Source organism: Schistocerca gregaria, chromosome 11, assembly GCF_023897955.1.
Source record: "Schistocerca gregaria isolate iqSchGreg1 chromosome 11, iqSchGreg1.2, whole genome shotgun sequence".
NCBI lineage: Eukaryota > Metazoa > Arthropoda > Insecta > Orthoptera > Acrididae > Schistocerca > Schistocerca gregaria.
In genome coordinates this window covers 111,793,005-111,820,923 of record NC_064930.1, presented here as the reverse complement: position 1 = coordinate 111,820,923, position 27,919 = coordinate 111,793,005, and the positions used below count along the sequence as shown (strand labels likewise).

The following is a 27,919-nucleotide window of genomic DNA, read 5'->3' as shown; positions in this document are numbered from 1 at the left end:
AATACCATGTCATCAGCAAATCTTATACATTCTATTCTCTTTCCACCAATACATATTCCTCTTTTCCCATCTAAACTTTTCGCAATAATCTCTTCGAGGTATACGTTAAACAACAGTAGGGAAAGGCAACAACCTTGTCTAACAACTCGTCCAATGCTGCTTCCTTCTGACATTTCATTTGCAATTCTTATCCTTACTTTCTGGTGTAAATATAGATTCGTATCAGTCGTCTCTCTTTCCAATCTACTCCTTTCCTGTTCAAGATATCCATCAGCTTGTTCCACTGAACTCTGTCAAAAGCCTTTTCTAAATCTATAAAAACAGCAAAGGTTTCTCTACCCTTTTCCATATATCTTTCCCCTATAGTTCTTAGCAGGCCAATAGCATCTCTTGTTCCTTTTCCTCTTCTAAATCCGAACTGCTGCTCTGCGATCCCTCTATCCAGCTTGCCATATAATCTTCTATTCAGCACTCTCAGCAAGACTTTAGCTGCATGAGAAATTAGACTGATGGTCCGGTGCTCTTCACATTTTTTAGTATTTCCCTTTTTCTCTATTGGTATCATAACCGTTGCAGCAAAGTCCTCAGACCATTCCGCTTTATCATATATCTCGTTACAGAGGTAGACTATTTCTTTTCTTGCCTTGTTTCCCAGACTCTTCAACAATTCTGCTGGCAAATCATCTATTCCACATACCTTCCTATTCTTCATCCCCACACGCGCAAGTCGCCGAAGTGGCGTCAAATCGAAAGACTTGCACCAGGCGAGCGGTCTACCCGACGGGAGGCCCTAGTTACACGACATTTTTATTTTATCTCCTTCAGCGCCTTTTCTACTTCTGCTTCCAAGATGGTAAATCCCTTTCCATCTTCCGGCATATATGGCTCCTCTTCAACCTTAATTTCGCTTTGCATTTCATCCCTCTTATACAGACATTCAATATATTCTTGCCATCTGTTCAAAACCTCCTGTGGTTCTTCTGCTAGAGTATCAAATATTGAAAAGTCTCTGTCCAATATGTTCAGCTATCAGCTTTTTACAATATTGTTATTTCACAAACTTGTGTGTGACAAAGACACTTCTCTTGTTAGATGCATTGCCCCAGAAGCAATAGAAGCTTCCAATCCTTAATGCGTCATAAGATGAGTAATGAAGCTTAATAATGGTCTTCCATAAGGATCAGTACTAGCCCCTCTTCTGTTTTCTCATGCGGTACTCGTGCCTAACAACTCTTCACAGAATTTTGGATATGCTGCCAATTGGGCTCTTGCATGCGAGCCGCAAATACCTGGCGTTACTGAGTCTGTCTTGTCCTGAGACTTACAAGTTGTTGACAAATACTTCTATGAATGGAGGTTACACCAGAGTGCTGTCAAATCAGAAATCACCCGTTTCCGTCTTAACAACAGACTTGTGCAGACAAGGAAATAAAAGTAGATTTTGAAGGGTTGCAGCTAAGCCATAACAAAAGTTCACATTATGTAGTGGTCCCTCTTAATAGGACGCTCAGCTTAAAGGAGCATGTGTTGAAAACTGTTACTAATATGAAGACGAGAAACATTCTTGCCTATACTTTGCGGTACTACCTGGCGATCGTCAGCTCTGACTCTAAAAACATCTGGTTTTGTTGTGGCAGAATAGTATGCTGGAGTCCGGAGCAACAGCCCATCACAGGAACATTAAGAAACACTCCAAATTTCTGGTTGCCTGTTCTCACCCATTAGCTCCCCTTTTTTGTGACAAGAAGCTGCTCTCCAGCAGGAGTTTACAAAAAAGCTGGTAATCCTTACCTCCTTTATATGAGAATGTTTCTTCACTCAGTCAGGGTGTATACGACCCGGGAGATCCGGGAAAAACCCGGGAATTTTTTAGAATTCCGAGAATTTTTCATTGTTTTATTTTTCAGTTAAATTTTTGTAATTTTGATCAATCCCAAAGAAAGCAGGTGTTGACAGATGAGAAAATTACTGAACTATCAGTTTAATAAGTCACAGCTGTATAATACTAACGCGAATTCCTTACAGACGAATTGAAAAACTGATAGAAGTCGACCTCGGGGAAGATCAGTTTGGATTCCGTAGAAATGTTGGAACACGAGAGGCAATACTGACCGTACGACTTATCTTAGAAGGTAGATTAAGGTTAGGCAAACCTACGTTTCTAGCATTTGTAGACTTAGAGAAAGCTTTTGACAATGTTGATTGGAATACTCTCTTTCAAATTCTGAAGGTGGCAGGGGTAAAATGCAGGGAGCGAAAGGCTACTTACAATTTGTACAGAAACCAGATGGCAGTAATAAGAGTCGAGGGGCATGAAAGGGAAGCAGTGGTTGGGAATGGAGTGAGACAGGGTTGTAGCCTCTCCCCGATGTTATTCAATCTCTATATTGAGCAAGCAGTAAATAAAACAAAAGAAAAGGTCGGAGTACGTATTAAAATCCACGGAGAAGAAATAAAAACTTTGAGATTCGCCGATGACATTGTAATCCTGTCAGAGACAGCAAAGGACATGGAAGAGCAGCTGAACAGAATGGAGAGTGTTTTGAAAGGAGGATATAAGATGAACATCAACAAAAGCAAAACAAGAATAAAGGAACATAGTCGGATTAAATCAGGTGATGCTGCAGGCATTAGGTTAGGAAATGAGATGCTTAATGTAGTAAAGGAGTTTTGCTATTTGGGGAGCAAAATAACTGATGGTGGTCGAAGTAGAGAGGATATGAAATGTAGACTGGCAATGGCAAGGAAGGCGTTTTTGAAGAAGAGAAATTTGTTAACATCGAGTATAGATTTGTCCGGAAGTCGTTTGTGAAAGTATTTGTATGGAGTGTAGCCATGTATGGAAGTGAAATATGGACGATAAATAGCTTAGACAAGACGAGAATTGAAGCTTTCAAAATGTGGTGGTACAGAAGAATGCTGAAGATTAGATGGGTAGATCACATAACTAATGAGGAGGTATTGGATAGAATTGGGAAGAAGAGGAGCTTGTGGCACAACTTTACTAGAATAAGGGGGGGGGGGGGGCGGAGGGGTCAGGGATTTTCTCTGCAGCGTGATGGCTGGGTGTTGTGTGATGTCCTTAGGTTAGTTAGGTTTAAGTAGTTCTAAGTTCTAGGGGACTGATGACCATCGATGTGAAGTCCGATAGTGCTCAGAGCCATTTGAACCATTTTAGAAGAAGGGATCGGTTGGTAGGACATGTTCTGAGACATCGAGGGATCACCAATTTAGTATTGCAGGGCAGCGTGGAGGGTAAAAATCGCAGAGGGAGACCAAGAGATGAATGCACTAAGCAGATTCAGAAGGATGTAGGCTGCAGTAGGTACTGGGAGATGAAGTTTGCTCAGGACAGAGTAGCATGGAGAGCTGCATCAAACCAGTCTCAGGACTGAAGACCACAACAACAACAAGAGCCAATACTCTAACAGAGCATATTACTGTATCCCGCTACTGCAGAATAGTACTTCAACAATAAAACATAAACGAGAGAAAAAAACGAAAATAACTTAATTTGGAAAGGAAATGCGCCATATATAACGACACACAGCGCTCGTTCAAGCGTGTGCCAACAGCAAAATGTGTCAAAGGCTTACTCCCTTCCCAACCACTGCTTCCCTTTCATGTCCCTCGACTCTTATAACTGCCATCTGGTTTCTGTACAAATTGTAAATACCCTTTCGCTCCCTGTATTTTACCCCTGCCAACTTCAAAATTTGAAAGAGAGTATTCCAGTCAACATTGTCAAAAGCTTTCTCTAAGTCTACAAATGTTTGCCTTTTCTTAATCTATTTTCTAAGATAAGTCGTAGGGTCAGTATTGCCTCACGTGTTCCAACATTTCTTCGGAATACAAACTGATCTTCGCCGAGATCGGCATCTACTGGTTTTTCCATTCGTCTGTAAAGAATTCGCGTTAGTATTTTGCAGCTGTGACTTATTAAACAAGAAAATTTACATTCGTAATACCACACTGAAAATCTTAATACCAGGTCGAGGTCTACTTCATTGGAACTCTGGACATACGAATGTGCCCTTAAAGTATGCACTTTACATCTACATCTACATGACTACTCTGCAATTCACATTTAAGTGCTTGGCAGAGGGTTCAGCGAACCACAATCATACTATCTCTCTACTATTCCACTCCCGAACAGCGAGCGGGAAAAACGAACACCTAAACCTTTCTGTTCGAGCTCTGATTTCTCTTATTTTATTTTGATGATCATTCCTACCTATGTAGGTTGGGCTCAACAAAATATTTTCGCATTCGGAAGAGAAAGTTGGTGACTGAAATTTCGTAAAAAGGTCTCGCCGCGACGAAAAACGTCTATGCTGTAATGACTTCCATCCCAGCTCGTGTATCATATCTGCCACACTCTCTCCCCTATAACGCGACAATACAAAACGAGCTGTCCTTTTTTGCACCCTTTCGATGTCCTCCGTCAATCCCACCTGGTAAGTATCCCACACCGCGCAGCAATATTCTAACAGAGGACGAAGGAGTGTAGTGTAAGCTGTCTCTTTAGTGTACTTGTTGCATCTTCTAAGTGTCCTGCCAATGAAACGTAACCTTTGGCTCGCCTTCCCGACAATATTACCCATGTGGTGTTTCCAACTGAAGTTGTTCGTAATTTTTACACCCAGGTACTTAGTTGAATTGACAGCCTTGAGAATTGTACTATTTATCGAGTAATCGAATTCCAACGGATTTCTTTTGGAACTCATGTGGATCATCTCACACTTTTCGTTATTTAGCGTCAACTGCCACCTGACACACCATACAGCAATCTTTTCTAAATCGCTTTGCAACTGATCCTGGTCTTCGGATGATCTTACTAGACGGTAAATTACAGCATCATCTGCGAACAACCTATGAGAATTGCTCAGATTGTCACCCAGGTCATTTATATAGATCAGGAACAGTAGAGGTCCCAGGACGCTTCCCTGGGGAACACCTGATATCACTTCAGTTTTACTCGATGATTTGCCGTCTATTACTACGAACTGCGACCTTCCTGACAGGAAATCACGAATCCAGCCGCACAACTGAGACGATACCCCATAGCTCCGCAGCTTGTGAGGAACGGTGTCAAAAGCTTTCCGGAAATCTAGAAATACGGAATCAACTTGAGATCCCCTGTCGATAGCGGCGATTACTTCGTGCGAATAAAGAGCTAGCTGCGTTGCACAAGAGCGATGTTTTCTGAAGCCATGCTGATTACGTGTCAATAGATCGTTCCCTTCGAGGTGATTCATAATGTTTGAATACAGTATATGCTCCAAAACACTACTGCAAACCGAAGTCAATGATATAGGTCTGTAGTTAAATGGATTACTCCTACTACCCTTCTTGAACACTGGTGCGACCTGCGCAATTTTCCAATCTGTAGGTACAGATCTATCGGTGAGCGAGCGGTCGTATATGAGTGCTAAGTAGGGAGCTATAGTATCAGCGTAATCTGAAAGGAACCTAATCGGTATACAATCTGGACCTGAAGACTTGCCCGTATCAAGCGATTTGAGTTGCTTCGCAACCCCTAAGGTATCTACTTCTAAGAAACTCATGGTAGCAGATGTTCGTGTTTCAAATTCTGGAATATTCCATTCGTCTTCCCTGGTGAAGGAATTTCGGAAACCGGCGTTCAATAACTCCGCTTTAGCGGCACAGTTGTCGGTAACAGTACTATCGGCACTGCACAGCGAAGGTATTGACTGCGTCTTGCCGCTTGTGTACTTTACATACGACCAGAATTTCTTCGGATTTTCTACCAAATTTCGAGACAATGTTTCGTTGTGGAACCTATTAAAGGCATCTCGCATCGAAGTACGTGCCAAATTTCGCGCGTCTGTAAATTTTAGCCCATCTTCGGGATTTCGCGTTCTTCTGAACTTCGCATGCTTTTTCCGTTGCCTCTGCAACAGCGTTCGGACCTTTTTTGTGTACCACGGGGGATCCGTTCTATCTCTTACCAATTTATGAGGTATGAATATCTCAATTGCTGTTGCTACTATATCTTTGAATTTGAGCCACATGTCGTCTACATTCGCATAGTCAGTTCGGAAGGAATGGAAATTGTCTTTTAGGAAGGCTTCTAGTGGCACTTTATCCGCTTTTTTAAATAAAATTATTTTGCGTTTGTTTCTGATGGATTTGGAAGAAATGGTATTGAGCCTAGCTACAATGACCTTGTGATCACTAATCCCTGTATCAGTCATGATGCTCTCTATCAGCTCTGGATTGTTTGTGGCCAAGAGGTCAAGTGTGTTTTCGCAACCATTTACAATTCGCGTGGGTTCGTGGACTAACTGCTCGAAATAATTTTCGGAGAATGCATTTAGGACAATCTCGGAAGACGTTTTCTGCCTACCACCGGTTTTGAACAAGTATTTTTGCCAACATACCGAGGGTAGGTTGAAGTCCCCACCAACTATAACCGTATGAGTGGGGTATTTATTTGTTACGAGACTCAAACTTTCTCTGAACTGTTCCGCAACTGTATCATCGGAGTCTGGGGGTCGGTAGAAGGAGCCAATTATTAACTTAATTCGGCTGTTAAGTATAACCTCCACCCACACCAATTCGCACGGAGTATCTACTTCGGCTTCACTACAAGATAAACCACTACTGACAGAAAAAAACACTCCACCACCAATTCTGCCTAATCTATCTTTCCTGAACACAGTCTGAGACTTCGTAAAAATTTCTGCAGAACTTATTTCAGGCTTTAGCCAGCTTTCTGTACCTATAACGATATCAGCTTCTGTGCTTTGTATTAGCGCTTGAAGCTCAGGGACTTTTCCTGCGCAACTACAACAATTTACAGCTATAATTCCGACTGTTCCTTGATCCAAGCACGTCCTGTAATTGCCAAGCACCCTTTGACATTGCAGCCCATCCCGCACTTTCCCGAGGCCTTCTAACCTAAAAAAAACCGCCCAGTCCACGCCACACAGCCTCCGCTACCCGTGTAGCCGCCAGCTGAGTGTAGTGAACTTCTAACCTATTCAGCGGAACCCGAAACACCACCACCCTATGGCGCAAGTCAAGGAATCTGCAGCCAATACGGTCGCAAAACCGTCTGAGCACATTTTAGTATGGTTCACGAAATTCCGATGCTCTTGGAGTATCCTCCGATCTCTTGTTTCTTTTATGACATATTAATGTTTTACACCTACGTACATACGGGCTTCGTACGTCGTGATAGCTGCGCAGGCGTGGTACCGCCTGTTATCTGCGCTCTGGCCACTGCTGAAACGAACCTGTTTCTAACAGGTCGCGGGAAAATATTTGCGAATGTTGGTTTGAAAAGCACTTTCAAAGTAAATATCGTTGAACTGTGAGCGAGAATGTACCATGAATTTATAAAATCATTGAGCATTTGACTCTCATTTTAAAAAAATGGTTCAAATGGCTCTGAGCACTATGGGACTTAACATCTATGGTCATTAGTCCCCCTAGAACTTAGAACTACTTACTCCTAACTAACCTAAGGACAGCACACAACACCCAGCCATCACGAGGCAGAGAAAATCCCTGACCCCGCCGGGAATCGAACCCGGGAACCCGGGCGTGGGAAGCGAGAACGCTACCGCACGACCACGAGATGCGGGCTCTCATTGAAAAAAATCAACTCTTTGATGACGAGCGATTTAGAAGAACTTCGAAACCTGAAGATCAGACATTTATGTCATTATTAAAAATTTTGCTGGCACATTTGTGTGATATATGTTACGTGTAACACGTGCAAAAAAAAAAATCTACATTATGTGCAAAAGCTTAGCTTCTCTTGCAGCTTATTGATCTTACAAGGGGAAGGCCTCAGACACGGCCAACCGATTCGGCTCAGATTTGGCAGGTCGCTTGTGTACAACCTAAAACGAAGGAGTCTAAGATATTTTGGATAAACACCCCCACGTTTTTGAGAAAATCATCCCTAAAGGTTATGACGAACGATCGACTCAAAGTTGGCGGGATCGGTAGATAATTGTAAATAAAGCATTTTTCATCACCAGATATGGGGTCTGAAAACGCATACTTTTCCAGAAATCGAGGTAAGAAACTTTTACAACTGCCGCTTCTGTACCCGCACGGTAAACGCCTTTCGCCGACAGCACCGATAGCGGAACGGCCAAGGTAACTTGCTGCGAATCTCGAAGAAACGTAGTGGATGTTATTCTTTTGGTTTGTATTTTTCCATATCTCAATTGATATGGACAGGAGGTTTAATAAGGTAAGTAAATCAACAAGGAATGATAATAAGGTAGGAAAATAAATTTCTCAAACCTCTTGGGATAGTAAACAACTAAAATGCTACTCCAGGTCCCTTTACAATGACTTTTCCAGTCACTGTTACGTGTCCTCACTTTTCTTCGAACAACTAGATGGATAGTACTTGTCATACAAACATTCGAAACAAGTATACTCGCGGCACCAAGAGCATCTAATGAATGCAATCTTTCGACAGCTACACTGTTCCTTCCCTATGATATGACGAAGAGGCAACCGGGACAACATAACTCTCCCTGCGTGCATTCTGTCCGGTGCCTCGCTGTAAACAAGCGTCGCACGGTTGGCTATCTGTGATCCTCGTGAGCAAGGCACAGCTCTTTTACTCGGAGTTGTTTTCATGTAACAAGGCTTAAAAGTTTAATACTTTACTAACTCACGGCGTTTGGGAAATTAGTTTGCCTACCTTATTATTATCATTCCTTATTGATTTACTTATCTTATTAAACCTCCTATCGCTATCAACTGAGATATGGAAAAATACAAACGAGAAGAACATCACTCGCTAGGTTTCTTCGAGATTCGAACTCGGGTTTTCAGATTCCCAGCCAGTTACCTTTCCCAGCCGTCATTGATCGTTGTGTTTGGTCGTTGCGGACATCGCAAGACATCCTGTTAAAGTTCGGTGGTTGATCCTTCCACTCAGTTTTTTATTTCAGAGATACCTTGGCTGTTGCGCTACCGGTGCTGTCGACGATAGGCGTTAACCATGTTGGTAGAGACGCAGCAGTTGTAAAAGCTTCTTACCTCGATTTCTGGAAAAGTATGCGTTTGCGGGCCCCATACCTGATGATGAAAAATGTTCAATTTACAATTATCTATCGATCCCGCCAATTTTGCGTCGATCGCTCGTCATAACCTTTAGGGGTGATTTTCTCAAAACGCGGGGGTGTTGACCCAAAATATAGTAGATTCCTTCGTTTTAGGTTGTACACAAGCGACCTGCCAAATCTGAGCCGAATCGGTTGGCCGTGTCTGAGGCCTTCCCCTTGTTAGAGGCCAATATTATATGTGAAAGCTTTGCTTTTCGTGGAGCAACACTATGTATACTAATTGTTAACTTTCCCTGTTTGTGTGTTCGTGTTACTTAAACAGTGACGTTGCTGTTGGCTGACTACATCACGTGTCCTATCCTCTGAATATCCGCTGCCATCGGCTGGCGAGATAACGTGACATGAGCTATGACTGGCTTACAAACGCATCGCAATCTCGATTTCAGTTATTCGGAAAGTAACATGCGGCGTTTGGTGGGATTCCAATGTATACTTTCGTAATACGAAAATAGGCAGTGTACATGTCGCTGCACATCAATGATACTTCCAAAACGTGTCTTTTTCCCTGAGTTTCGTTTTCTGATGTGCCGGGAAATTCCACTCTCGTGTATAAAACTATAACCATTCAAAAGACTGATAAGGGAAAATAAACTGTCACTTAACCCTAGGACGTCCAAGCCTTTTTTTTCTAACTTGGATGCCTAAGGGGGGGGGGGGGGGGGAGGGGGGTTCGGTGAGCCCGCAGGTATTAAATAAGTTTACTGACGAAAAATTACAACTTTAAAAATGGTTTATGTATTTTATACATAACTAAGGCATTGCTTTATAAATGTTATTAATTGTTATAAATATTGTATTTAGTGAATAAAACAATTGTCATATTACAATGCGAAATACAGATGCGTTCATATAAAATAGACTACTCTGAGTCCCCAACTTCAAGGCAAGAGGCACACTTCACAATTTTTTCTGAATGTGTATGACACACATGTTTATGACACTGTCCACAATACTGCTTTGGTTTACTTAGATTGTTGTACTACTTCTACTACTTCTACTACTTCTTCTTCTTTGTTTTAGCTTCTCTTACACAAATATGGCACCGACTTTTCCCTGCAGGAGGCTGACGTGCTTCTGTTGTCGCTTCGCTGATTTTCTTTTGTAGAATAGTCTCCACTGATTGAACAATTTGGTTAGATAACCCTCTTGCATTGGCACTTCTTTCTTCTACCTGCAATTTCACTAGTTCCATCCCAGCTTGCAGAAGCTAAAGCTTCCGCTTGTTGTGTTTATTTTCATTCCATCTCGGATGTTGCTGGATGAATATGGTGGTTGCATTGATAGCACAAATGTCGATGAGAGAGTAAAACACAGATAGAGGCCATCTCTTTGTACCCCTCTTGCAGGTGTACATACGCGCCATTTGATGAATGGTATCAATCCCACCTTTAGTGGAATTATAATATGCATTTATCTCGGTTTTATTCTTCTCTCCTCCAACAGTGCCTTTATCTTGGTGCATTATTGACAACTAGAGTTGTGGCGATTCGTGAGTGAGTCGTTCATTTGAACGACTCAACATAAAGAATCGTAAGAATAGAATCGTGATACGGACGAATCATCGTTCAAAAGAATTTTAAGAACGATTGCGTGTTTCCGAGACGTGACGATTCGAAGTTCCAACGATTCATCGATTCTTAGTTCGCTATGCTTCGAAGGCAGCTTCCGAATCATGCCGAGTCACTTGTACCGTTATATGCGTTTACTCATAAATAAACTATTTCTGGCATATCTTATCATGACACAGTTCGATTCCAACTCCATTGAAAATTTCAGACATGTCCTGCCATCTGTGAGTAAGATGTAGAACTTTTTGCATTCCATAAGAATCGTGCCATCGCAGACTAGAATGAATCATGAAAGAATCGTGAACGAATCGTAGGAATCGATTCGCAATGTGAGATTGAATCGTAGGAATCGAATCGGGAAAAAGAATCGTGTTGCCCAACTCTATTGACAACATCAGTACCTCCTCCCTTCCCTACAATGGTCACCGCACGACGACCTTTGCGATAGTGACCACTTCCCGTTGATTCTCTCGCTCCCTTCCCGCTCCCCCATGGACAGATCACCTCGTTGGTCCTTCCAACGTGCCAATTGGCCTCTGTATACTGCACAGGTCGTTTTTTCTCCCTCATTGTCGGATGGTATTGATGATGTCATACATGACATGTCTGACGCGATTGTTCACGCTGCTAGCCTTGCTATCCCGCGCTCATCTGGACCATTTCGCCGCCGGCAGGTCCCTTGGTGGAGTTCGGACATTGCCGTTGCCATCCGTGATCGCCGTCGAGCTTTGCAACACCTTAAGAGGCATCCATCCGTTGTCAATCTTATTACCTTTAAACGCCTTCGCGCAAAAGCCCGTTACTTAATCAAACGGAGCAAACGGATGTGTTGGGAACGCTTTGTTTCTTCCCTCGGTTCTGCTGTCCCTCTGTCGCGGGTATGGGCTACACTTCGCTCTCTCCAAGGTTGCCATCGGCAGTCTACCCTCCCGGGTCTTCACCTCCCGGATGGCCTTTGCACGGACCCGTTGATTCTCGCGGAACACCTTGCGACCCATTTTGCAACAGCGTCGGCATCAGCCTCCTATCCGGCTGCTTTCCTTCCCCAGAAACAGCGGGCCGAAGCTTCCGCCTTATGTTTTACCCCCAGCCAGTCAGAATCATACAACGACGCTTTTACTGAATGGGAACTTCTTTCCGCACTCTCCTCTTCTCATGATACGGCCCCTGGCCCAGACTCCATTCATAACCAACTGCTTCAACATCTCAGTGCTCCACAACAGCGACATCTTCTCCGGGTATTTAACCGTATTTGGCTCCAGGGTGACTTCCCTTCTCAATGGAGGGATAGCATCGTGGTTCCCGTCATTAAGCCCGGTAAGGACCCCCTGTTCGTCGACAGCTATCGGCCAATTAGTCTGACGAACGTTGTTTGTAAGTTACTTGAACGGATGGTAGCCCGTCGGCTCACTTGGGTCCTCGAATCTCGGCGTCTGTTGTCCCTTTACCAGTGTGGCTTCCGAGAGGGACGGTCTCCGATCGATCATTTACTTCGCTTGGAATCCGCAGTTCGGCAGGCCTTTTCCCAGCGCCGCCATTTGGTTGCTGTATTTTTCGACCTTCGCAAGGCCTATGATACGGCTTGGCACCATCATATCTTACTTACACTTCATGAGTGGGGTCTTCGGGGCCCACTCCCGATTTTTATCCTCCAGTTCTTGTTTCATCGTTCGTTTAGGGTTAGGGTTGGTACAGTTTTAAGTTCTCCGCGAACCCAGGAGAATGGCATCCCTCAGGGTTCCGTATTGAGTGTACTTCTGTTCCTCATTGCTATAGATGGACTTGTGGCCTCCGTCGGTCCTTTGGTCACTCCTGCTCTGTATGTGGATGATTTCTGCATTTGGGTTAGTTCCTCTTCGATGGCCGCTGCAGAGCGGCAGCTCCAGGGTGCTATACGGCGTGCCTCTGCATGGACCATCTCACACGGATTTCAGTTTTCTCCTTTAAAATCGCGAGTGGTCCACTTTTGTCGCCGTGTGACAGTCCACCCCGATCCAGAGCTCTATCTCAATGCACAACGATTACCTGTGGTCCCACAGTTTCGTTTCCTTGGCCTTCTTTTCGACAACAAGCTCACTTGGCTGCCTCATATCAGACGCCTGAAGATAGGATGTTTCCGTAAACTAAACGTCCTTCGCTTCCTTGCCCACACCTCTTGGGGTGCTGACCGTTCCACTCTCCTCCACCTTTATCGGGCCTTAGTGTTGTCTTGCTTGGACTATGGTTTTCAAGTTTACGGTTCAGCTGCCCCTTCTACATTGCGCCTCTTGGATCCGGTCCACCATCGTGGTATCCGTTTGGCCATCGGTGCCTTCCCGACTAGCCCTGTTGATAGTCTCCTGGTTGAGGCTGGGATCCCCCCCCTTTCCGTTCGGCGCTCCCAGCTTCTGGTTTCGTATGCAATCGCTGTCCGTTCCTCTCCCACTCATCCTTCCTATTCTATCCTGTTCCCTGCCCAAGGAAGTCGCCCACCTGACTTACCGGTTGGGCTCCGCCTAGCGTCTCTTCGCCGTGATTTTCAGCTTCCTTCCTTTTCCTGTATCCCACGTTCCCTCCCCAACACACCTCCTTGGTTAGTTCCTCGGCCCCGAGTTCGGATGGATCTCTGCCGAGGTTCGAAAGATTCCGTTCCCCCGATGGTGTTCCGTTGTTTTTTCCGCCGCATTTTATCTGAGTTTCGGGATGCTGTTGTTTTTTACACTGATGGCTCTAAATCTGCTGATCGTGTGGGCTATGCCTTCACCTCCTCTGTAGGCATGGAAAATCATCTCCTGCCAAATGCATGTGGGGTGTTCACTGCGGAATTGATGGCGGTCTCCCGGGCCCTGGCCTTTATTAAACAGTCCAAGCTCAATCGCGTTTTGTTATGTACAGACTCAATGAGTGGCCTTCAGGCACTTGACCAGTGTTTCTCCCGTCATCCCTTGGTCTCCTCCATCCATGACCATCTCGCTGATCTCCACCATGCTGCTTGTTCTGTTAGCTTCCTTTGGGTCCCTGGCCATGTGGGCATCCAAGGAAATGAGCTTGCTGATCGTTTGGCTGGGGGAGCAGTCACTTACCCCCCATTCCCTGTCACCCCTCCTGTGGCGGATTTACGGCTTCATCTCAAATCCCACTTTGCGCAATCATGGGCCACATCCTGGGAGGCTACCTCCTTGTCTAATAAACTTCGTGCGATTAAGGTGACACCTGTCCCATGGCGTTCTTCCTTACGCCTCTCGCGAAAGGACTCAACCACCCTCTGTCGTCTTCGCATCGGCCATACCAGGCTGACCCATGGTTTTCTTTTGCGTGGTGAGCCACCCCCACTTTGTGGTTGTGGAGCTTTCCAGTCAGTGGCCCACATTTTGGTGGAATGCCCCCTTCTTTTAGCTCTGCGTACTAAGTACAGACTTCCCTGCACTTTACCCTTAATATTAGCAGACGATTCCCGGATGGTTGAACTGGTTCTCTGTTTCCTCCGTGAAAGTGGTTTTTATTCTCAGTTTTAAGGATTTTCATCTCCCTCTGGAGTAGGGGCAGGGCGGTGAGGGTTGGGATGTCTCCCACTGTAGGCTGTGCTTGGAGATTCCTGACTCTCCTCCCTGGCCATGTTCCTTCTTTTTTCCCTTTTACTGTTTTTATCGCCTTTTAGGTTTGTTTAATCCCTTTTACAATCCGCCCTTTTACACTCTGGCGGTTGAACGCTTTTAAATAGCATGTGGTCTTGCTTGTACTGCATCACAGGTGGGATATTTCCTCTCTTGAGGTTGCCCATTTACTGACTTCCCTCCTTGTGTTTTTATCATTGACAACACAACTGCACTTTTTTAGCCTTTTACCTTTTACCTTTTATCGTTTTTGACTCTTCTGAGCTGTCCCTCTGTCGGAACTGACCGTCTTTGTAACAAGGGACTGATGACCTTGCTGTTTGGTCCCTTCAACCCCAATCAACCAACCAACAACATCAGTAAATTTTTACTTGGTTACGTTTTTGCTATGTCGGACACCAAAGTTACTGGAGGCCTACCTGTTGATGCGTCTGTGAACAAGAACATTGACGAATATAGCTCTCTATTTGACGTGTTCTTCATTATGTCTGGAATATGCTTCCTGTTTGACTGGAGAGTTCCTACTGTAGTAACTTTGTAGTCTTGGTATAACTCTTCCGCCAAATCCACCGATCTGTAGTATCGGTCTGTAATGATACTTCGGCCAGTATTTTTCACAGGTGCTACCAGCCGTTTGACGACAGCTGCTGAACCCCGTTCTTTCGACAAATTCTGAACATTACCTGCATAGGGTTCCATATTCAAGACGTATCTGTCAACTGCATCGGACATCATGCGTTTAAGGATGCCATACATGCCCGGTTTATACTTCATAAATAATTTTTAACGTTTTTATGCAGCGATAGCAACTGATATTGTGTATACAGGGTGTTACAAAAAGGTACGGCCAAACTTTCGGGAAACATTCCTCACACACAAATAAAGAAAAGATGTTATGTGGACATGTGTCCGGAAACGCTTAATTTCCATGTTAGAGCTCATTTTAGTTTCGTCAGTATGTACTGTACTTCCTCGATTCACCGCCATGGTTTCATACGGGATACTCTACCTGTGCTGCTAGAACATGTGCCTTTACAAGTACGATACATCATGTGGTTCATGCACGACGAAGCTCATGCACATTTGAGTCGAAGTGTTCGTACGCTTCTCAACAACAGATTCGGTGACCGACGGATTGGTAGAGGCGGACCAATTCCGTGGCCTGCACACTCTCCTGACCTCAACCCTCTTGACTTTCATTTATGGGGGCATTTGAAAGCACTCGTCTACGCAACCCCGGTACCAAATGCAGAGACTCTTCATGCTCGTATTGTGGACGGCTGTGATACAATACGCAATTCTCCAGGGCTGCATCAGCGCATCAGTGATTCTGTGCGACGGAGGGTAGATGCATGTATCCTCGCTAAAGGAGGACATCTTGAACATTTCTTGTAACAAAGTGTTTGAAGTTACGCTGGTACGTTCTGATGCTGTGTGTTTCCATTCCATGATTAATGTGATTTGAAGAGAAGTAATAAAATGAGCTCTAACATGGAAATTAAGCGTTTCCGGACATATGTCCACATAACATCTTTTCTTTCTTTGTGTGTGAGGAATGTTTCCTGAAAGTTTGGCCATACCTTTTTGTAACACCCTGTATAAGAATATACAGCCTACAGTTGCAGGTTAACTTTATCGTTTACCTAGGTTTGAAGGTTATTAATAACGTCTTCTGCAGAACCTGCAAAAAGTTATTATAATGTGCTAGTAAATTACATTAGATATGGTCATCCTACAGGATGCAACGTGTGGTACTTACATATAATATTATTTAAATGTTTGCCTAAAACAAGCCATGTCCTAAGTCACTTTGTAAAACTTGATGCATAACCGTAAGGTTATGTCACTTCTATTAAAACACGCTGTGGCCGGCCTGTGTGGCCGAGCGGTTCTAGGCGCTTCAGTCTGGAACCGCTACGGTCGCAGGTTCGAATCCAGCCTCGGGCATGGATGTGTCTGACGTCATTATGTTAGTTAGGTTTAAGTAGCTCTAACTTCTAGGGGACTGATGACCTCAGATGTTAAGTCCCATAGTGCTCAGAGCCATTTTTAAAACACGCTGTAACAAATTCACTTTAAGTCCGTTGTATGGGCTTCGGCGTGTGACTAGAGACTGCGGACCGCTACGGCTTCGCGGTCTGTCTTACAGAGGGTGGCGCCCATGCGCGAGACGTGCAGAACCACACACTCATTACGCACGCGTCAGATAACATTTTTGCTATGAATTAATTTTATACTTTACTTCTGTAAGTTAATTACAGTATCCAGCATGACTACCTTTTACATTCTACTACAGCGCCTTATAAACTGACCAATAAATCTCGTATGAACATCTGTAGGAAAGGTTCTATAATTACAAAAGCTGTAATTGTCACATGCATTATGAATTATTGTAAACCTAATGTAGGCTGGAAGCCTTCGAAGTATGCCCTATTTTTTTAGATACAGTTGATCGTTCAGTAAATTGCCTCTATCTGTAATTAGGTGTGCATAAATTTGTAGTTCCTCAAGCGCGTCTAGTCTATAGCCCTTAACTTCATGATGTAGTAGCTCTATGTCACGTAAAGGTTTAGATGTGTGATCCATTTGCACCAGATGTTCCGCAAAGGCTGACCCCCGTGTTCTTACGCCCTTTATTGGAAGATGTTCTTTAAACCTTACTGCTATAGCTCTGCCTGTTTGACCTATGTAATAACATGGGCAATCGTCACACTTAATCTTTTATATATATATAAAGCAGATAAAACAAATCGGTAAAAGCTTTTAAGCTTGCGCTGTACGTGCTTGAGCATTGTCCAGCAAAATGATGGTCAGGTCCTGCAGGAAGTGTCATCACTTCTGTCTCTAAGCTGGTCGTAGGTTTCGTTCCAAAAATGGACAGCTTAGAGACAGAAGTGATGACACTTTCTGCAAGACCTGACCATCACTTTGCAGGACAGCGTGTGGATGCAAGCTGTTACTGGTATGTTTGACTGATGGGGCTGCTAAGTGCTATACCACCTACTGTACTCCCCTGACTTAAGCCCTCGTAAGTTCAACTCGATTTCTAAACTGAAGGAAACACTTCACGGCATTCGCTTCAGAACTGCTACATATTCGTCGGGCTCGAACTGTCAACACAACTGGCACTGCTAAGAGTATCCTACGACTTCCACATCGCTGGCAACGGGTTATGCACAATTATGGTGACTACTTTGAAGATCGGTTAAACTTTGAAACATGTATCTATTTTGTACAAGCCGTAAATAAATAGTTGCCACTGTTAAAGTTCCAAGTTTATATCCAGTTGCGCCTTTGCCCTTATCTGAATTGCTTGGCAAAAGAATCTTTCGTGTTATTGAGAAGATTGACCTGCCACGGTAGATGCACACGTCTGCTTTTACCCATTTTTTGTGAAGGAGATGAATCTGGACTGATGTCCAGTCACTTAGCAGCTTTGCTATTTTCTACGTGTCTTGGATGAGCTGTCTGTTATGTTGCTAGTTGGTAGTATTACTATTATTATAAATATTATCATCAGAGAAATAGGCATCCGTGACATTGAGAAGCAACTGAAATATTGAAAACAAATAAGCCACCAGGCCCAGAAGGCATCTCAAATTGGGCTAACAGAGAGTACTCTTCCGCATTGGCCCATTATTTAGCATGCATTTTTTTACGTCCGTATGCTAGACGGTAGTCTGTATTGCAAGCATTTGTCGGTAATTCGACAGTTAGACAATTAGTATTTATTACAGTTTCGCCACCGAAAAGGAAAGTTGCATGTAAGAAAATGGCAGAAAATTATCGTCCTTGATCGATACGAACATAGCAACACCGAGAGTTCGTTGTTATCTGGATTGTGACACAATCACTGCCGCACAACTACACCGTAGCAGTGGGTCGCAGAAAAAGTGCTGATTGCTTCTGGCAGTGCAGAGTCAGCTGTGCTCCACAGGCGACCTGCGTAAGTGCTTGCCTCAGCGCGCACTGCAGCTTTAAGAATACCGCTCCAGGAGAATACCTGCGGAGTCGAGGATCACGTGATCCGTCAATGTAATGTTATCCGTGATAGCTAGTTAGTATTTAAGTTAGAGCACAATAAATTTTCTGTAGACAGAAAAGCATTTACGCACGGTGCAACAGGGATGTAGAAAGTGTTCCTTATGCAAAATTAAACTCGGCCGTTTCTTGCACTTTATCCTGTGAACCGTGGGCAGATTCCATATTCCTGGATTTCAGCAAAGCCCCACTGCAGGCTTTTAACAAAGGCACCCGTATAAGGAATACGTTCTCAGGTATAAGAGTGGCTTAAAGACACTTCAGGTAAAAGAACCCAATAAATGGTCCCGGATGACGAGTGTTCGTCAGACAAAAGGGCATTTTCAGGAGTGCCTCAGGAATGTGTGATAGGACCGCTCTTGTACTCTGTGTACCGTATTTACTCGAATCTAAGCCGCACTTTTTTCCGGTTTTTGTAGTACAAGCAACCGCCTGCGGCTTAGAATCTAGTGCAAAGTAAGCCGAAGTTCTGAAAAATATTGGTAGGTGCCGCCACAACTAACTTCTGCCGTCGAATATATGTAGCGATACACAGGCATGCTTTGCAGGTACAAAGATAAATACTGGCGCCAAAACCTCTGCGTCAGTAAATAAATAAAAAAAGGTGGAAGGAGCTTTTTTTTCTCCGCCCCGAGTTTCGACCACTGCATTTTCATACATTATCTAACGAAGTAAATACAAATTCCGTAGTGTTAATCTTTGAATGTAGCAGCATTTCAATGTACTACGAAAATCCAACTGGCAAGACAGTTTGCGATATTTGTCAATATGGCCAACTCTACGTTCTGAATTTTTTCCTACCTGTGAGAAGAGATTATTACTAATAGGAACTTTTATGAATTGTGAATCACATGCAGTATTCTCTTCACCATAAGAATAATACGAATATAAACATTTTGCCATGTACTGTTTCGTGTTTGCTGCTATCCTATTTAAATCCTGTCTGCCTAACAAACTACGAAACTAGACTGAGACTGACGCCGCAGAATATACATATCGTGTCATGTTTATAATCGTATTATTCTTACGCCGAATAGTGATACAGTCAGAAATGAAGCACGTCTGCAGACTGGATTTTTAAACCTAAGATGACTCTAATTTCTGTGCAGAATGTAATGTACTAAAGAGGCGTCTGCGAAGATTTTCAAACGGAAATTTTTTTCGCAAAACTCTAGTTCAGAACATCTTCTGTCATACGTAGTCTGTTATTTGGTTCTTGCTGATCATTATCAAAGAAAGCAGCAGTGTAAGTAACAACAAATAGCAGTCTCTTGCCATTGTTTCGCTAATGATACAGTTACTCTCTTTTTTTTATTGTAAGCGGCGATAGCGCGCATAAAGCCATGCCGTGAGCGGCGACAGGCCGTGAACACTCAATATTAGAATGCGACCAACAGTGCATGACGCAGTACAGTAATGCATTTTAAGCTTAGAGTGCCGTAAACACCTATAACAAAGAGAACGGCACTTATCAGATCAAAGAAAAATAAGCAATCAATTCAAACCAGACGGAGCACCTGACGCATAGCAATGGCTACCGAGTAAAGCTTAACTGCTAAGCTTACGACTCGAATCCAACTACTGCAGCTGTATCGTCATTCATTCGACCTAAATTATGCCTCATACTACAATGGACCAACTTTGTTTCGATTTAGAGGTGCGGCCTAAAACTTTTCTCTCCCCTTGAATTTCGAGTCTCAAATTCCAGGTGCGGCTTAGATTCGGGAATTTTTTTTGCCCCCTTGATTTCGAGTCTCATTTTTCAGATACGGCTTAGATTCGAGTGCGGCTTAGATTCTGATCTGGCAGACAGGTTGAGCAGCAATCTGCAGCTGTTTGTTCGTGATGCTGTCGTGTACAGTAATGTGTCATTGTTGAGTGACTGTAGGAGGGTGCAGGATGACTTTGATGACATTTCTTTGGTGTGATGAGTGGCAAATTGCCCTAAATGTGGAGAAATGTAATTCAGTGTAGATGAGTTTGAAATACAATTCCTGTTGTTCATATTCAGTTGGTGTGATTTCTGACTCACTTGTGTTGATTAAATTCGAGTATCTAGGTGTAATGGTCCAAAGCAAAGTGAGATGAAATGAGCAGGTAAGGTCAGTTGTAGAGCAGCCAATTGTCACCTTTTCTGTGAGGATTATAGGAAAGTGTAGCTTATCTGTAAAAGAGACCGTGTACAACACACTACTGCGACCCATTCTTGAATACTCCTCGAGTGTTTGCTATTCCCACCATTTCAGTTAAAGGCAGACATTGAAATAGTTCAGCAGTGTGCTGCTAGAATTGTTACCGATAAGTTCAATCAACTCACGAGTATTAAGGAAATGCTCTGTAAACTCAAATGGGAATCCGTGGAGGAAAGGTGGTGGTATTTTTGCGAAACACTATTGAGAAAGAAACTACCCGGCAGATTAAAACTGTGTGCCAGACCGAGACTCAAACTCAGGACCTTGCCCACAAAAGGCAAAGGTCTCAAGATCGAGTCTCGGTCCGGTAAAACAGTTTTAATCTGCCAGGAAGTTTATCAGCACACACTCCACTGCAGAGTGAAAATATCATCTGGAGACCATTGAGAATGTTTCGAGAACTGACATTTCCAACTGACTGCAGAATGACTCGACTGTCGCCAACATATTTTTCGTGCAAGGACTATGAAGACAAGATAAGAGAAACAATAGCTCCTATTGTGGTGGTTTTGAAATGTCTGGTAAATTTCCATAAAAAAATGGAACAATTTTATTCCACTTCCATGGTTTGTAAGTTTGATTATTCCAAAGCTCATGTAAAGAATTTCAACAGTTTATGGTGTACAGTTCATTATTGAAGGACATCTGATTGGTCACTGCATCGACTGTGTCTGAAAACGGAGAGAGCCAAAGTTTCGCTCTGTTATTAAATGCTTTCATTCAAAGGGTTGGACTGCAGCCCAAATCGAAACTGAATTGGATGATTTCATCTAGGCTGAGTACCGTCATTAAACGCTATTTACCATTTACTTTCTTATTAATGAATTTGAATGTGGTTGGAGAAGCACCGAAGATGAAGCCTAGTCCAAGTGTCCAATTTCAGTTGTGACATAGGAAACCATTGACAAAATCCATAATATGGTAATACAAGACCACTGAATAAAATTCGTGAGAATGCTGAGACTGTAGGCCTGAATGAGTGCATAATATCCTACATGGAGAATGACTGTGTAGAAGCTGTGTAAGAGGTAGGTGCCGCAACTGCTCACATAAACAGAAGGTGCATCTGGCACAACATTTCAACAAAAAAGGCTGATGAAGTTTAATGACAATTTGCAAAACTTTTTGCGCCGACTTGTGACGTGTTGAAACCAGGATCCATCATTACACACTAGATTCAAAAATGCAGTCAAAACAGTAGACAAAGGCTGGTGAAAGTGCATCAAAAAAGGCAAAAGTCATTTCGTCAGCTGGTAATGTGATGGCCACTGTTTCTTGGGATTCCCGAGGAATAATCCTCGTAGATTACTTGGGAAAAGTCAGAATCATAAGGCTAGACCCTATTATGCTATATTGTTGCATTGTTTGAAACCTGGGTTGGCTGAAGAAAGACGAAGTCTGGCACAAAAAAGTGTTCTTTCACCAGGATAATACAACATCCCACACATCAGTGATAACAATGGTGAGAGTCCATAAACTAGACTTTGAGTTGGTTTCTCATCCACCCTATTCACCAGACTTAACCCCAAGTGACCCCCTTCCTGTTCCCTAACTTGAAACTTTTTCTTACTGGGAAGAAATTTTTATCAAATGAGCAAGTGATGTATGTAGTCCACGAGTGTTTTTGCAGAGCTTTTGACAAAACCTATTTTTTCTGATGGGGCCAAGTAGCCGGAGGATCACTGGATCAGTGTGTATCCCTCAAAGGAGACAATGTCAGGTGAAATGTGTATGAAACGAACATTTTTTTTTTCCTGGACTTGTTACCAGACTCATCAAACATCTGTCACGGATAATCATTTATCCCTCTCTCCATTTGTGAGTGCAACATGAAGGGGAATGATTAACAGTGGTAGAAGGTACCCTCTGCAAGCACTATATGGTGGCTTGTTGAGTGTCTAGAACAAATGTAGATTGTTGTTGTGGTTGTTGTTGTTGTTGTGGTGGTCTTCAGTCCTGAGACTGGTTTGATGCAGCTCTCAATGCTACTCTATCCTGTGCCAGCTTCATCATCTCCCAGTACCTACTGCAGCCTACATCCTTATGAATCTGTTTAGAGTATTCATCTCTTGGTCTCCCTCTACGATTTTTACCCTCCACACTGTTCTCCAGTACTAAATTGGTGATACCTCGATGCCTCAGAACATGTCCTACCAACCGATCCCTTCTTCTAGTCAAGTTGTGCCACAAACTCCTTTTCTCCCCAATTCTATTCAATACCTCCTCATTAGTTCCGTGATCTACCCATCCAATCTTCAGAATTCTTCTGTAGCACCACATTTCAAAAGCTTCTATTCTCTTCTTGTCCAAACTATTTATCGTCCACATTTCACTTCCATACATGGCTACACTCCATACAAATACTTTCAGAAACAACTTCCTGACTCTTAAATCAATACTCGATGTTAACAAATTTCTCTTCTTCAGAAACGCCTTCCTTGCCATTGCCAATCTACATTTTATATCCTCTCTACTTCGACCATCATCAGTTATTTTGCTCCCCAAATAACAAAACTCCTTTACTACTTTAAGTGTCTCATTTCCTAAACTAATTCCCTGAGCATCACCCAACTTAATTCGACTACATTCCTTTATCTTTGTTTTGCTTTTGTTGATGTTCATCTTTTATCCTCCTTTCAAAACTTTATCCATTCCGTTCAACTGATCTTCCAAGTCCTTTGCCGTCTCTGACAGAATTACAATGTCATTGGTGAACCTCAAGATTTTATTTCTTCTCCATGGATTTTAATTCCTACTCCAAACTTTTCTTTTGTTTCCTTTACTGCTTGCTCAATATACAGATTGAATAACATCGGGGAGAGGCTACAACCCTGTCTCACTCCCTTCCCAACCACTGCTTTCCTTTCATGCCCCTCAACTCTTATAACTGCAATCTGGCTTGTGTACAAATTGTAAATAGCCTTTCGCTCCCTGTGTTTTACCCCTGCCACCTTCAGGATTTGAGAGAGAGTATTGCAGTCAACATTGTTAAAGCTTTCTCTAAGTCTACAAATGCTAGAAATGTAGGTTTGCCTTTCCTTAATATTTTTTCTAAGATAAGTTGTAGGGTCAGTAGTGCCTCACGTGTTCCAATATTTCTACGGAATCCAAACTGATCTTCCCCAGGGTTGGTTTCTAGCTGTTTCTCCATTCATCTGTAAAGAATTCGTGTTAGTATTTTGCAGCCATGGTTTATTAAACTGATAGTTTGGTAACTTTCACATGTGTCAACACCTGCTTTCTTTGGGATTGGAATTATTATTTTTGTTCACAAGGTGAGCTAAATTGATGGCTTTTGCACAGATAAATTGGATGTACTATAAGGTTCCAGTACATCCAATTTATCTGTGTAAAAGCCATCGTCTCAATTTAGCTATCAGGTTCCACAGATGTGAAAGTTACCGAACTATCAGTTTATAAGTCACAGCTGAAAAATACTAACACGAATTAATTACAGACGAATGGAAAAACTGGTAGAAGTCGTCCTTGGGGAAGATCAGTTTGGATTCCGTAGAAATGTTGGAACACATGAGGCAATACTGACCTTACGACTTATCTTAGAAGGTAGATTAAGGTTAGGCAAACCTACGTTTCTAGCATTTGTAGATTTAGAGAAAGCTTTTGACAATGTTGACTGGAATACTCTGTTTCAAATTCTAAAGGTGGCAGGGGTAAAATACAGGGAGCGAAAGGCTATTTACAATTTGTACAGAAACCAGATGGCAGTTATAAGAGTCGAGGGACATGAAAGGGAAGCAGTGGTTGGGAAGGGAGTGAGACAGAGTTGCAGCCTATCCCCGATGTTATTCAAGTTGTATATTGAGCAAGCATTAAAGGAAACAAAAGAAAAATTTGGAGTAGGTATTAAAATCCAGGGAGAAGAAATAAAAACTTTGAGGTTTGCCGATGACATTGTAGTTCTGTCAGAGACAGTAAAGGATATGGAAGAGCAGTTGAATGCAATGGGCAGTGTCTTGAAAGGAGGGTATAAGATGAACATCAACAAAACCAAAACGAGGATAATGGAATGTAGTCGAATTAAGTCGGGTGATGCTGAGGGAATTAGATTAGGAAATGAGACACTTAAAGTAGTAAAGGAGTTTTGCTATTTGGGGAGCAAAATAACTGATGATGGTCGAAGTAGAGAGGATATAAAATGTAGACTGGCAATGGCAAGGAAGGCGTTTCTGAAGAAGAGAAATTTGTTAACATCGAGTATAGATTTAAGTGTCAGGAAGTCATTTCTGAAAGAGAGAAGGGGAGAAGAGAAGTTTGTGGCACAACTTGACCAGAAGAAGGGATCAGTTGGTAAGACATGCCCTCAGCCATCAAGGGATCAAAAATTTGGCATTGGAGGGCAGTGTGGAGGGTAAAAATCGTAGAGGGAGACCAAGAGATGAATACACCAAGCAGATTCAGAAGGATGTAGGTTGCAGTAGTCACTGGGAGATGAAGAAGTCTGCACAGGATGGATTAGCATGGAGAGCTGCATCAAACCAGTCTCAGCACTGAAGACAACAACAACAACAACAACAACAACAGGTTCCAGTGGTACATAAAAGTTCTGTGCTACCCTGTGCCTTTTCCACTCGTAGACTCCGGAAACTGAGGCTCACACAGTTACCGCTTTTAATTGCAGGTGCAGAATGTGCCACAACTCAAGTACGTCACCGAGGATGACCTGCACAGCATCGGTATGTCGCGGCCAGAAGTACGGCGTCTCAACAAGTACTTCCAGAAGCACTTTCCACAGAACTACCTCTCCAAGCTCAAAAAGGTGAGCCTGCTGTGCTCCATTATTACATATATTTCCATTATTATTGGTAATCTTTCTTACTCTCTCTCCTATCCCCAATTCAGTCTGGCACGTTTGATGTGTCCCGCCACAGCCTTCTCTCCAGTGCCAACCACTCTGTAACAGATGTGTGATAACAGTGTTTCAGGGCGGTCACTTCCACTACTGAAGCAGTGTTGCAATGTACAGTGAGGTTACAAGGGATACTGTAAAAGTATAACTGATTTGCTGGATGTGGTAATGTTTACTGTGGGGGAACAGTTGGGGTGTAGCAAACACAAGTCAGTATATTTATGGAGTCACCTTCTTGATAAAGAGAAGAGGCAGTATAAAACAGTTTCACATTGAATTACATAATTGCCTATGTCTCGGTGCATAACTTGGTACATATGTTAATAATGTAAGGTGTGCTTGTCTTGCTAATCATTGGATTTGCTGGGTATCTGATCACTGAAATAGGAGTACTCCAAAACTCAAATTTAAAGCATAGTAACAGGGGTAATATTTTGGACATTAAAGAACATGTTTTATACAGGGTGTTACTAAAAGGTACGGCCAAACTTTCAGGAAACATTCCTCACACACAAAGAAAGAAAATATGTTATGTGGACATGCGTCCGTAAATGCTTACTTTCCATGTTAGAGCTCATTTTATTATTTCTCTTCAAATCACATTAATCGTGGAATGGAAACACACAGCAACAGAACGTACCAGCGTGACTTCAAACACTTTGTTACAGGAAACGCTCAAAATGTCCTCCGTTAGCGAGGATATGTGCATCCACCCTCCATCGCACGGAATCCCTGATGCGCTGATGCAGCCCTGGAAAATGGCGTATTGTATCACAGACGTCCACAATAAGAGCACGAAGAGTCTCTACAATTGGTACCGGGGTTGCGTAGACAAGAGCTTTCAAATGCCCCCATAAATGAAAGTCGAGAGGGTCGAGGTCAGGAGAGCGTGGAGGCCACGGAATTGGTCCGCCTCTACCAATCAGTCGGTCACCAAATCTGTTGTTGAGAAGCGTACGAACACTTCGACTGAAATGTGCCGGAGCTCCATCGTGCATGAACCACATGTTGTGTCGTACTTGTAAAGGCACATGTTCTAGCAGCACAGGTAGAGTATCCCGTGTGAAATCATTATAACGTGCTCCATTGAGCGTAGGTGGAAGAACGTTGGGCCCAATTGAGACATCACCAACAATGGTGGTGGAAGGGACAGAGTATCGAGTGACATTATACTGAGTGCACTATCCGAAAATTACCTCGAGCAATTAAACAGAGAGCCGACTCGTGGAGATAACATCTTGGACCTACTGATAACAAACAGACCAGAACTTTTTGACTCTGTAAGTGCAGAACAGGGAATCAGTGATCATAAGGCCGTTGCAGCATCCCTGAATATGGAAGTTAATAGGAATATAAAAAAAGGGAGGAAGGTTTATCTGCTTAGCAAGAGTAATAGAAGGCAGATTTCAGACTACCTAACAGATCAAAACGAAAATTTCTGTTCCGACACTGACAATGTTGAGTGTTTGTGGAAAAAGTTCAAGGCAGTCGTAAAATGCGTTTTAGACAGATATGTGAGGGATGGGAAAAACCCACCATGGTTTAACAACAATGTTAGGAAACTACTGCGATAGCAAAGAGAGCTTCACTCCAAGTTTAAACGCAGCCAACACCTCTCAGACAAACAGAACCTAAACGATGTCAAAGTTAGCGTACAGAGGGTTATGCGTACAGCGTTCGGTGAATTCGGAAGTAAAATTGTATGTACCGACTTGACAGAAAATCCTAGGAAGTTCTGGTCTTACATTAAATCAGTAAGTGGCTCGAAACAGTATATCCAGACACTCCGGGATGATGATGGCATTGAAACAGAGGATGACACGCGTAAGGCTGAAATACTAAACACCTTTTTCAAAAGCTGTTTCACAGAGGAAGACCGCTCTGCAGTTCCTTCTCTAAATCCTTGCACAAACGAAAAAATGGCTGACATTGAAATAAGTGTCCAAGGAATAGAAAAGCAACTGGAATAACTCAACAGAGGAAAGTCCACTGGACCTGACGGGATACCAACTTGATTCTACACAGAGTACGCAAAAGAACTTGCCCCCCCCCCCCCCCCCCTTCTAACAGACATGTACCACAAGTCTCTAGAGGAACGGAAGGTTCCAAATGATTGGAAAAGAGCACAGGTAGTCCCAGTCTTCAAAAAGGGTCGTCGAGCAGATGCGCAAAACTATAGACCTATATCTCTGACGTCGATCTGTTGTAGAATTTTAGAACATGTTTTTTGCTCGAGTATCATGTCTTTCTGGAAACCCAGAATCTACTCTGTAGGAATCAACATGGATTCCGGAAACAGCGATCATGTGAGACCCAACTTGCTTTATTTGTTCATGAGACCCAGAAAATATTAGATACAGGCTCCCAGGTAGATGCTATTTTCCTTGACTTCCGGAAGGCGTTCAATACAGTTCCGCACAGTCGCCTGATAAACAAAGTAAGAGCCTACGGAATATCAGACCAGCTGTGTGGCTGGATTGAAGAGTTTTTAGCAAACAGTTATTATCAATGGAGAGACGTCTACAGACATTAAAGT

The 27,919-nt window shown here is 43.1% G+C and overlaps 1 protein-coding gene across 10 annotated transcripts in view; it reads left to right on the top strand.

The window, feature by feature from the left end:
- The window catches only part of LOC126295315 (activated Cdc42 kinase-like), a 335,217-nt gene that overhangs the window by 47,074 nt on the left and 260,224 nt on the right, over positions 1-27,919 (top strand). For all 10 annotated transcript variants that reach the window (XM_049987766.1, XM_049987765.1, XM_049987761.1 and 7 more), the window contains exon 2: positions 25,156-25,293. In XM_049987766.1, the coding sequence (XP_049843723.1) occupies positions 25,156-25,293 (138 nt within the window). The remainder of the gene's footprint in view (positions 1-25,155; positions 25,294-27,919) is intronic.